Here is a 12925-nt window from a genome sequence, read left to right as displayed (position 1 = left end):
GTCTGGAAGTGGAAACTCCCCTTTGCGTCCTGAGATGGGAGCAGAAAAGGGATTTGCAATTGAAGCCATGTGACTTGTGTTTGATACAACAAAGAATGTGAGAAAAGTGGCTGTGGTCAGTGACACATCAGGTTATTTTTGTAGTAGCTCTCTGAAAAGATACAAACAAGGAAGATGGCACAGCCAAATAAAGGGTTTTCAGTAGTTACAAGATGACAGTCCAAAGGAGAACATCATCTGTATAGGTGAGCAGGAAAGTGCTGTGTGCCAAAAATAGTAGAAAGTTTCATTTGAGCTTGCTGTGATTCAGAGGGATGAGTTGAAGGTGTAACCTCCTCTGGCATTGCACCAGTGTTTCAAGTAATACAATGGTATTTCTCGTGATGATTAAGAAAAGGAGGCAAAGGTAGAATTTGTGGAATTGGTATTCTTTAGTCATCTTGAGCTGACAGCTAGATATCCATGAGGAGCCGCCAAGGGCTTTGTCAAGTCTTTGATCAAGAAAAGAGACAAGTCTGTAGCTAATGTTAATGTTCTCTCATTAAGTTCATGTATATATATTCTTGTGTTAAAATGAGAGAAGTCCCTTTCTTCTGCATATGGTTGCACATATGTAGACACCTTTTCCAGAATATTTGATTCATGAAACTTGTTAGCTAAAATATGCATTTTAACACTAAAATCAGGGAAGCTTTGAAGCATAAAACTTGCAAGAAAATTAAATTTAGTCTTATAGTTAAGCCAAAGTTAATTATTTCTTTCATAGTCTCTATGCTAAAGTTTTTAAAAAAAACAAACAAACAAAAAAAACCCAACAAACAAACAACAAAATAAACCAAAAGAAAACCTCCCCAAACCCCCAACAAACAAAACTGGAATCTTCTTCATCTTGAAAGAGCTAGTGAAAACACATATAGCCATTCTTCTTACTGAAGAGCTCCCTTTCCCCCTAGCCTGTAGAATTGGAGGATAGAGATTCCTCCGAATTGCTACTAGTGGAAGATGGGAGGAAGTGCCGATTCAATTTAAAGCCATGGGGGTTCTAGTTTTACCAACATCATCTGTTGCTGTTGGCAAACTTCTGTGTGGTTGTGAAGTAAACAAGAAACTTATTTTTTAAGTAGAAATACTTGTCTGTATTTCTTAGCCTGCAAAAATTTTTCTGTCTCCTAATACTTCATTTCTATGTGTTTATTATGAGTGCTGCATGTCTTGCATAGGTGTTGAGGTTGGCGTTTCATGATTCCCAGAACTTCCTCTACCATCTTCAAGCTGATGAATAAGATCCTATATTTTTTGGCTCCCATATTCGGATTGTTTTACCAAAGATATTTTTCAATATTTAAAAATTGGCATTCTGTTTAAGAAATAGTGTCTTGCTGACTGACAGGAGGCAGTTTGCTGTCTATTACCAGCTTCCACACAAGGAATTGCATTTTTTTATTATTTCAGTTTTTTGTTTAAACCAAACCTCTTTTATTTGCAGAGGGACTCCCTGTTCCATTCTCCCCTCTTTTTCCTCATGATGGGCCTAAAATGTCTTTTGCTGTAGTTTGCTTTATCAAAAAGATTGTAACCTGTCATCTGTGTTCACTGTACATCAACAGTATAAGAACAATAGAACAAATGCTATTAGAGGACATTTCATATAATGTATGTTGGAACTTGCTGACAGAAGGAAGTTGCCAAGTCCAGGAGTATAGATGATTCAAAAAAGGGAAATATTAGCCCTGTCTGCTGCTTAGGAACTAAATTGTCACTCAGTATACTGGATAATGTTAATGTAATGCCCTTCTTTTATTGCTTCGCTCAGCAGAGAAAATGGTTGACCTCTGGTGCAAGTTTTAATAACTTATGTGTCAATTTGTTACCCATATTCAAATGGACGCATAGAATAATTCACACTTTGAAGTATGGTTTAGAGACATGGTTTAGTGATGGTTTTTATCAGACTCAGATTGATGTTTGGACTAGATGATCTTAAAAGTCCCTTCCAACCTAGACAATTCTATGATTCTATTTTTGCAGTCTTGTGTTGAAATTGTGGCCACAGATAAAAGTTGTATTTTAAAGTGAAAGCTGAGCTAGACTAACGCTGTAGAGTGCTGAATGACCACCAGCAGCTTCAAAACGGACTAAGAACAGTTTCCAGCTATAACGGGTAAGGTGTGACGTTTAAATCTGTGCACGGAGGGGATTCTTAAATCTGGCATCAAGGAAGCTTTTTAAAAGGTAACCTGATGAGTCCCAGCTGCTTCCTTGGCTGCTCTGACAGATACCATTGGACTCTGGCTTGTAGACACGAGGGGTTTTTGTAAACTGGTCCTTTGTCACTTTTGTCTAAGAAAACTGAAATTTTTGAAGACCTCTTGAAGATAGCCGAATTCTTGGAGACTTTTGTCAGAAAAGCAAAAGTTTGGTATTTGAAGCCAAGCTGCATTGTGTAAGTTTGTGAGCCTATTGCAAATAGTTCCGAAAAGCAAATTATTTTAAGTCTGTCTCTATTTTTTTTTTTTTTTTTTTTTTTTTGGAGGGGGGTTAGTGCTCGCATAGCAATGCATTGCTTGTTTTCCCTGCAGGTTTCTCCTCCCCACTCCGCACCCCCATCACCCCCCCGGGGTGTACATGGGGACTCCTCCCCCCTCCCCAGACGGGCCGTGCCCACCTCCCAGCTCCGACGGGGCGGCGTGAAGGCACCACGACACCGGCGGTGGGCAGCCGGGGGCCGGGCCGGGGGAGGGTCCCGGCGGGGGCGGCGCTGCCAGCCTCCCCCCCGCGGCGGCGGACACGGGCCCGGCGGGCGGCTCTGGGGCGCCTCGGCCGCGCTCCCTGCGGCGGCTGGCGGCGGCCGGCGGGCCATGGGGGGAAAGAGCCTGAGCCTCGGGGTCCTCAGCCTCGGCGTCCTCCTCCTCCTGGCCGCCGCCTCCCGGGGTGCGGAGCCGCCGCCGAGCTGCGAGGGTGTGCGGAAAGTTTTCCAGCTGCGGCAGCTCGGTCCCCTCCGAGGCATCCCGGAGTCCCCGCGGGCAGGTAAAGGGAAAACCGGCGGGGAGGGGGGGGGCAGAAGGGGCGAGGAGCGGCGGGGGTCCCGGGGGCTGCCCTGCCCGGGTGCGGGGGGTTTGAATTCGGTGCCGCTGGCGGTGATGAGCGGGTGGTGCCGGCGGCGGGTGTCGGCGGGTCTCGCCCGCTCCAGCTGCGGCTCCGCTGGGCACCTGGTTCTGCCTCCTGGGCCGTCCTACCTCCGCGGCCACATCGGGAGTTGATGGGGGCGTTTTGGTGGCGAGGCGGGGGGGGGATGTCCGGCTCCTTACTCGAGAGAGAAAATGCGCTTCTCGGGCTGTGGGCTCTGCAAAAACTGGAGCACCCCGACACCTGCCTAAAAGCCCCTTGCGCCCCCTCGTATGCCATATCGCGTGGGGCGCAGAGGAGCGAGGGTGGCTGGGGGGGGGTCACCCTGCTTTCAGCCGTCCGTGGGCAGGCACAGGGACATCGGTGCCAGTGCAAACCCTGGAGGGACGGGGAGAGCAGCCGAACTGCTGCGTCTTGGACTGCTGGAGTTACTCTTGTGTGAAATGAGAATGATTTACACCACTGCAAGTGGTGGATCTGCACATTTTGTCTACTGGATGTCTGCCTGTAGCTGAAACTGAATGAAATTCCAGGGAAAGTAATGTCTTAAGTAATGGCAATTTGAGTACATCCTAGCATTTGTGTCAACAATAGAACTTTTTTTTTTTTTTAAGCGGATGCCAAATGATGTGACAAACCATGTATGTAATAAGACGTATGTTCTTACATTTGGGATTTGTTTCCAGCCTCATGAGAGTCAATTGATTTCAATGGTGCTAATCACAAAATTAAAATGTTCATGGTCAGGGATATAGGGTTGGAAAATACACACACACACACCCCCAATCTATAAAGTATGTTCATGTTTAGATGACAAGTTAACTAGTAAATGTGACTCTGCTTTTGTAACAAAAAATGACGATATGCAACGAAAGATTAATTAACATCCCCTTCACTTTGAAATATCATTAGCATCTTACCTTTTTTAAGGTAGTTTGTGTAGTTTTTATTAACTGCAAATTGAGATAAGGCATACTACTTTTATTTCTAAAGGAACCACTTCAAAATACAGCTCTTTAATGACTCTAATTTTCAACATAACAAGTAATCCTAAACTTAAGACACTTAATATTGCAGTGTGCAGTTTACAGATCAAAGTACTATATTTAGGCTACTAGTACATCTGACAACATGCATTTTCTTTTACATTGTCCTTAGCTAAAGGTTTTATTATTGTTTTCACTAAAAAGGAAAAGAACACTTTAATTGGAAAGCCTGATGAGATAGGTACTGTGCAAAGGAAGATGTCTGGAAAGTGAAATCTGAATCAAAGCCCTGTCAGTGATTTAGTTTTTTTTGTGGTGGTTATTTGTGTGAATAATATCAGTATGAATGGGATGGTGTCAGTTTATCTATGTTCTTCTCATTCCGTAGTCTAGCATAACTATGACACTTTCTCTGCCATTGTCATTTACTTTGATACTGCACATTCACTGGCATGCTGGGGATAGGGAGAAAATGTGTCAAGACGAAAAGCTACGGTACCTTATATATATTTCTTCTGCTCTCTGATTTCCTCCCTTCCCCTATAATATTTTTATAACACCTCTCTCATTTTCTTCTTTCGACTTTTCTTTATTTCCTGTTCCTGAAGCAAAAGCTGGTTTTGAATTAGAAGAGTAATAAAAGAATTCCTCTCCCCGCTGCTGCCCCTGCAAGCAGCAGTCCGCAGGAGGTGTGGTACAGCTGCGTGGTCAGCAGCCTTGCATTCTTTGAAGGAACTGGATTGCTGTGGGCAGCCCGGAAAAAACCAGCCCTCGAGGAGCTGAGTACAAGCGTCAGAGTTCTCGCTCTGAGTAACTTTGATCTCAGAGGTACATGAAACAAATAATTGCGAACAGTAGAATCTAGTCAGAATTGGAGATGACAAGAAAATGGGGATTAAATGAGTATTTTGGAAGGTTTAGATGTGATTAAAGGTATTCGTAGGCTGGAAACAATGTGAAGAGGAAAGAAATGTCACTTTAGCTACTGATCTTCTATATTCAGCCTTCTTTTGAGGCAAGAAGTGAAAAAAATATTTTAAAACCTCATCTGGTGGCACTCAGAAATGTTTTTGTGTGGAATACACACACACACACACACACACACACACACACACACACACAAAAACACTTTCTGTAGGTGTCCACTTGTGAAAACAGGTGTCAAAACTGCTTTTATAATGTTTAATTTGGTTGCTTAAATGTAGGCATCTGGTACCATTTGAGTTTCCCTAGAGTCTCTGGAATACACCCATGGGGCCAGCAGATGCGGTACCTCTGGGAGACTTGCGTCTTTCTGGAGTGGCAGTGGGTGGGACACCTTTGGCATTTCGTGCTCCCTGTGGGCAACTGCACTGCACGGCCAGTGTAGCCGGTGGCATCTAGGAGCTACTCAGCTATCAAATGTTAGATGCCTTTTTCAAAGCAAGCTGCATAGGTTTCTTTATTTTAGGGATACTTTAGACCTAGCTTGTGTAAGGACACTTTCATTTAAATGCCTTAAGGTGAACCACACCTTTTACATGGAGAACGACTGCTAGCTGAAAAAATGTGGGAATGCTAGTTGGTGTGTGGATTTGTACATAGTGCAAGGCTACCTCTACAGTCAGTAAAATTATAGGGAAGAGGCTGGCTTATATTGACCTTGCTTTCGTTGTCTATATTGGAATAAGACTGTAGCATTCATAATTGTATTTTTTCCTCTTCTTAGTGGTAATAAAAACTTAGCAGCCTTATATCAGTAAATCATGAAAATTATAATTCTGTTTCATTTGAGGGCTGCCATGTGTCTGTATTTTGAATATTTGTTAGCTCAAAACACTGTGCATTATTTCATATAATTAGCTTTGCAGCAATTGTAGGTAGTTCATGTTATCTCTGAAGGGGCAAAAATATCATCATGTGCAAAAATGGCAAATATATTCATAAAGGTGATCTTGAGTTTGTGTTACCATTCACATAACACAGGATATAATGGTGTTGAAATTGGCAACTGATATTCAAGGTAAATGAATATCTTCAATAAAACCAAGGTTTTTATTGCTACCCCCAGCAATGAAGAAACCTGACTAACTGCTCAATCTTTTGTGGCAGTGATTTGTGAACTGTAGTATAGACTTATGTTCAGCCTTGTCACATGCTATATAGAAACATTTATCACTTTCATACTAATTTTAAATGTTAGTTGCAAAAATACTTTGTTTTTACCTGTCTGCTTCTGTGCTACAAGTCTGGTGGTGTTGGAACTGTACAGAAAAACCTTACTAATTTAGAGATAATAATTGTATGGAGAATCAAACAATATGCAAAGCATGCAGTAAATACAAAAAGGCCTCAAAGGTTTGATTTGGGTTTTTAATTTTATTTTTGTGTATATATATAATTTGGATTATTTAAAAAAATAATTGGTGTCTGCAAAATACTTTTTAAAACATATTTTTATTTCCTATGCTCAATTTCCGGTATTGTAACGTAAACAACTTTCTTGAAGAATTCCAATCTTTTACCCCATATATGCTAGTAAAGCTAAGGCTTTTAGCTGATTTCAGCACCTTATTTTTCAGACACGTTAAATGGGAGCTCTCAACTCTCCTTATTCTCTTCATTGCAAATAAGATTTCTTCTCTAGTTTCCTTCTCCTGGAATCTGTAGAATAGGAGAATAGGATGGACAGTAAACCAACCAGCCACCCTTGCCTTCTTGGCAAAGGGATTCCAGTAGGTACATCAGTGAAGAAACTGCAAGGCTTCTTGCACCAAAAAGCTGAATTCCATGGCTTACTGAAAAATGTTACATTTGCTGGAACTGTAGAATCAGAGGGTTCCCAATGAAGTGGAAGAAAGTGCTAGAGAGATTTTTTCCAACTTCTCAGCAGGTTTTTTGATATTTGTGGATTTTTTTTGTTTTGTTTTGGTTTTTTTTTTTTTCAAGAATCAATGTAGATTTCCACAACCTTTGGGAGGTCGTATATTCAGCTGTGAGAACAAGAAGCATAATAAGGAGTGAAGACTGATTAGTATAGATTTTATTGCAAAGGCTTTTTGATAGAGAATAGTTATGCAGGTGAAGTTGAATAAATGATACAAACTATGCTTGAAGGATGAGGTAGTCTCAGAAAAAGTTGGTGTGCAATGCTCTTTTGTTAATTCAAGTTAAAATATTCTTGCTAATTCAGCTTTATGTAACAACAGAAGTCTGTTTAAAATCCAGATCAGATTACTTTGATGCAACTCCAAAATGATCTTTAAATTTTAATTTGGGTTTCTAGGAGTTACATTCAGGTAATTTGGATTTTGGTTCTATCTAAAGTCAAATCAAGACTTTACTTTTTGGTGTGTGCAGGCAGGGGCACTTCTCGTTACTCTGTTTGTCTAACTGACATTCAGATCTCTGGAAGAGGTTTTAGGTAGAGACAAAAAGTTGCTCTGTCGTATCAGTTATTGATGTTCATTATATCATGTCCGTTTTTGTACCAGCTGTTGCCTACAATATATTTTTGTGTGTGTGAACATACACTGTTGGTTCCTGAATGCACGTAGTATTTTCTCTCTGCATCCACAAAATGAACACTGTGAAACAATCCTTAAAACATTTTGGAATTAAAAACAACAAAAAAATGGACTCATCTTTGTAGTAGTTTTCCCATCTCTATCTCCCGTATTTCAGCTTCACTAGGAAATCAGCAGTACTTGATCTGGCTGCGATGACCTGAAAAGTAGTGTCCATACTGCTAAATAGAGGACAGGGAACCAGCTCCCGGTTCTTGTGCTTGGTGGAATAGATTGGCTCATGTCTACATTGTTTAAGGCTGGTATCCTGTAGAAGGAACTGGCTGTCCTCACTCAATCGTGTTTGCCCTTGAGACTTCTCTAGATCCAAGGCACTATGGATTTTTGGGGCTCCCTTCCCCTAGAATTCAAACAGCCTTAAAAATAGGAAGGCTTTTCACAGGCAGTGGCTGCAGTGTAACATGAATGCATGTTTTGTGCCATAAGCTCTTATGTGGATGTATGAAGGGATGCCTATACCTTGCTAGGGTGCCTGCTAGTAGTAGTAGGATGATCTTAGAGGATGCTAGGAATGAACTAGACCTGTTCTACAGTGTTGCCTACAGTGTCCTCTGAAAGCAGGTAGAATGCAACATCTGTAGAAGTGCAGCTGGGCACTGCATTGAGAGAAGCCCTGGTGCTACCTGAACAGAGCCACAGAAAGAGGTGAGGTGATAGTTCAGCAGTGAGGATAGTCGAGGCCAGGTGCCTGAGGTTGATCCCTGCCTCTTTTATTTAGCAACACGGAAGTACTTCACAGGGGTCATGATGATGGTGATTAATTCGGAGTCTGTTGTGGTGCTTTTAACAAAAATGAGTTAACAGATATTAAAGGGCAAGCATGAGAAGGACTCATGTCTGATACAGGTTGCAAACCCATTTTGCAACCAAACTGTTGGTTTTAACAACTGCTTCCAGGCCCTGTGGCACTTCAGTGCTGGCTTTTAAAAGATTGTTTATCATGACAATCTTAGGTCTGTTTTGGGATTTTTCAGACTCTAGATTTGATCTCATGGAAGTATTTATCTAAGTAGACATGCAGATATTTACCGCACATCTCATATTTTTCTCTTCTGGCAATTAACATCCTCATCCTGTGAGCACTTGTTTATCTCAAGGTACTGAAAAATATGGATTTGTATGGCTGAGACTGAATAAAATTTTGAATTGGGTTCCAGATCTTCTGGCAATAGCTAAGCTGATACCTCAGAATAGTTAAATTTTGTTGTTGCTGAGCTGTTTTTAGTACATCTAGAAAAACATGAATCGCCCATCTAGATGGTTGTCACTTGTAAAACCTCTCATACTGTAACTGTTTATGTTAATATGTATTTATTACAGGCTAAGTTATTTCACTTTTTGCTGTCTTGTGATCTTGTCTAAAAATAGATTGCATTATGGTGTCTTCAGAATTTGGTACTGAGTAGAGCCAATATCCCTTATTGGAGCAGAAAATGTTTTCTCACTGTATTTCAAAATAATTGGTTATTGACAAAACAATTCTTGTGGAAGATAGGAAGATTTTTAGATGTGAAGACACAGAAAATAAGTGTGTGGGTTTTTAGCATGGTTGTACTGAAATGAAACAGCCTATTTCTCTTGCTGGTTTTCATACCCTCTTCTGAAACATTATCTGTAAGCTGTTGCTTGTTCTGTAGCTCTATAAACAGCCAACTACAAAGCCACTCTGGGTTTTGAGCAACCACTCCATTTTTAGTCAGTTGGGTTCTTTTGCATGTTTTATTTGGTTACTTTTTCCTGTCTACTTTTTCCTGTCCATTGAAAGCAGCTGTGTTTAATGAGCTGGAACAGAAGTAGGTCAATAAAATGTACTTTATATGCACGTGATTAGCAGTCTTAAAGTATAAAACAAAGTTCCTTTAGGCTTGGGAATGATATCCATGTTAAAAAGATGCTGCTTAAAAAAATACTTACCATAAAATCAAGGGAATAAAAGAATATCGAAGAGTCAGCTGAAACCATAAACAAATATTCAGTATTATTTTAGAGTTTTGCAGGAATGTCTTCTTGAAGCTATACCAAAGCCCGTAGTAAGCCTAGGTAAAATTTCATATTAGCTCCTGCTTTACAAGAGGTAAAGTGCAGAAGTTTGAAAGCTAAGCAGTGCCTAACATTTATTTAAAGTATTAAGCACAGTTTGGGTAATAGACCTAATCTTCAGGTTATTTAATTTTAATACTAAACAAGTATTCTGCATGTATGAGCCTACATACACATGGAGCTGCGTGTGAGCAGATTCTGTGTATGTTATTTGTTAATACCTGAAATGTAGTAGTACCTTTTAATTAAAAGAAAAAAAAACACTCTAAAAGTTTATTAACTAACCCTGTAAAATGTGAATGCTTTTATGTTGTTAGTAAACTAAATGGTGTATGTTACAACTGAGAGTAGCATCAGGAAAACATGGCATCCTTTTTTTTCCTCTTCTTATTCTGCACTAGGAATAGAAGCGAGTTAAACGTAATGACCTTGCTGTCATAAATGTGTTCTCAAATGAAGGTCAAAAAGAAGAAAAAGTAGTTTTGATGAGGAAATCTAGAGCCTAAAGCCAATCAGGAGTATATACGGTTTACCCTTTTACATTTTCGGGGAAGGGGTTTGGGGCAAAAGCATGATATCTCTATGTATATTTAGTGTCACTGACTTTAATCAGTACTGGAAGCTAAACTACTTATGGCATTTTCCCCTTTTTAACATCAGTGAATTAATCTTTACTGCAGTAACAACTAAACCAAAGTGTATAGTAGTCCTGAAATTACACAAGGAGAAGGGAGATAGATGAGCTGTATGAAAATTGAATGGCAGGACCCTGTAGTTCTTCTGTTCATCTACTGGCTGGTGCCTTCCCCAGGTCTCCCGTAGCCTGTGTGAGTAATCTTTCTACCCCTGTGCTGGAGGGGGACACCAAGTGCCTGGAGCTCAGTATGGAGCTGAAACACGGCCAGCACGATTGCGAGGACTCCGTATCTGGGAAGAGTGCTGCTGCATCCCACAGCTAAAATATGCCAAAGCCCAGAGCCCAGACCAATAATTGCCAAACAGAATTTGTGCTTCCTGAAGGAAATCACAAATGAAATTATCATGAGATCCCGCCACTGTAGTGCTGACAAGGTTAGAATAATATAGGAGCAGTGGGTTATCTTCTGGATATCTAGAAATGAAATAATTTCAGTAGTTTTATCCTCATAAAACTGATGCAGCTTTGAGAGAAAGCCAAGCTCAGGTTTATTCTGAGTTAGCTTCTGTGTCAGTCTCTTAAGTAGTTGCTGAGCATGTTTGTTGACAAGGACGGGGTTTGGGCAAGGTCAGAGATGAATTTAACAGATAATTTCTAATAGCCCTAGAGGTTTCAGCAACCTAAGAGTTCATAATTTAATCCAGATGTTAGTCCAATTAGGTGAATTGCTAAAATGATGAGTTTCTGCTGAACTGTTCAGCTTCTACTTCTTTAGGCCGTCTTACAGGACAAAAATATTCTCTTAATAGGATATTTGCATTGTAGAGTTCCAATTCAGCTGTGCTTAAATTAATGGATATATTAGTTACCAAATGTAAATTTGAGTAGCAGTATTAATAATGATGGCCCAGACACCTGAAAATTCATGCACATGGGTCAAAAAAATCTGTCTCACAAGTGACCTCCATCCCCCATGCACTCTTCGTAAGTCATACTGGCTCGAAACTTCTTTATGAAGATAAAAGACTTTCCTGGAGCAGCAGAATCGGAGTTTTGACAAAAAACAAGTACTGCAAAGAATTTTAAAATTGCTTGGTTTGTCAACGTGAGGCCAATAGTCAAATAGTAATAGATCAGGTTATATGATAAATTCTTTCTTTTTGAGCTCTCTGCTGATTTGTTTGAAGGTTAGTAAAAAGAAATCATATGCACAAATAATGAAAAAATAAATAAGTAGAAAATTACTTTTAAATAAGCAAACATAAATAAAAACTTACCTTTTCAGAAAAGAAACTAAAGAACATATATAGGGGAATAAGGAATATAGTAAGTCTGAAATTGGTATGGCATCGAAATGTGTCCAAACAACTTAATAACATGGTTCCTCTTTTTTACAGTGTGTAACATGAGTAGATAGGCATGCCTGCCTTTTTTCAACAGTAGTGAGTTGTTTTTTGTTACAAGCAGAAGGTAATATTCAGTAGCCAAAAAGGAAAAAAGGCTGTTGTAATGCAATACTGTGAATATTGCTATCAGTATAAACATTTTTTTCTCTTGATGTTTGTCAGGTGTATTGCTGCTGGCATACTACAGACTATACCTTGGCTTGTGTTGTACTGTGATAGTCTTTGTGTGATAAACTCCTTGAGGATAAAAAAAATAAAATGGGAGAGAGAACTGCATGTCATACCTGTGGATAGACCTTTCTGGTATGATGAGTAAATATTGCTGCAGGCTTATTTATAATTCCTTTAATTTGTTTGTAGGTGGGTGGTATATTAGTCCATTTTTCTGCTTGCTGTTTTTAAAAAAAAAAACAAACAAGATTTAAAATTTTTACTTACTGTTGCTAATATTTAATTAGTATTCAGTGTGACAGCAAATGTATCTAATCACGAGCAAGAGGATTTGAAAGGATTAATAGAAACTTGCAGTGTTTTAGTTCCTTAAACGATGTCAACTTAGACATGTTTTCCCTTGGAGTAATTGCACCTGAAGTTTTATATGTGTGTTGTATACATGCTGCGTAACTCGCCTCTGGAATGGGTAGTATTACCATAGCTTTAATCCTTACATTTATTGATTTGAGTCATGCATCGCTAATCTGCTCTCCTCACCCATTCCCTTGAGTAACCCGCTGTCTCTTTCCAGAACCAAATTTTGCTGAAGCCATCACCACTGCCCTGATTAAAAAGATGTAACTTTTAAACCAGTGTCATAAGAGCTACAGCTGTATGTTGCAGAGAAACAAACTTTCATGTAGTTCAAGTTCCAGCTTTGCCTGTTTTGAAATCCTGGGATGTGGCCAGCCTTAAGCACAAGCATCTGAAGTGGTTGCTTGGGGTCCTGTGACTTGCTGCTGTGCCTTCCCCACTTTTTACTTTTAGCTGCACTGCAGCAATTGCCCTCTTTCAGAGAGACCTGCACCCAGAGCAGCGCATCTGCATGATATTGCTCTTACGTGATGTAGCAGTTTCTGCGTCTGCTTTGCTTTATCCTGGGCTGTGATTTGGACTATTGCAGGGCATGCCATTATTTTGTGAGGAAAAGTGGGATGAGAGGAGTCTTCA

The 12925-nt window shown here is 40.1% G+C and overlaps 1 protein-coding gene across 1 annotated transcript in view; it reads left to right on the top strand.

Moving 5' to 3' along the window:
- Positions 1-2858: 2858 nt before the first annotated feature.
- Positions 2859-12925, top strand: part of GPC5 (glypican 5) — a 727404-nt gene continuing 717337 nt past the window's right edge. Inside the window, exon 1 of the mRNA XM_074168139.1 lies at positions 2859-3027. Coding sequence (XP_074024240.1) covers positions 2859-3027 — 169 coding nt within the window. The remainder of the gene's footprint in view (positions 3028-12925) is intronic.

The sequence above is a fragment of the Numenius arquata genome, chromosome 1 (genome assembly GCF_964106895.1).
Source record: "Numenius arquata chromosome 1, bNumArq3.hap1.1, whole genome shotgun sequence".
Lineage (NCBI taxonomy): Eukaryota > Metazoa > Chordata > Aves > Charadriiformes > Scolopacidae > Numenius > Numenius arquata.
The sequence above is the reverse complement of the archived record's forward strand: the minus strand, read 5'-3'. Positions and strand labels throughout refer to the sequence as shown.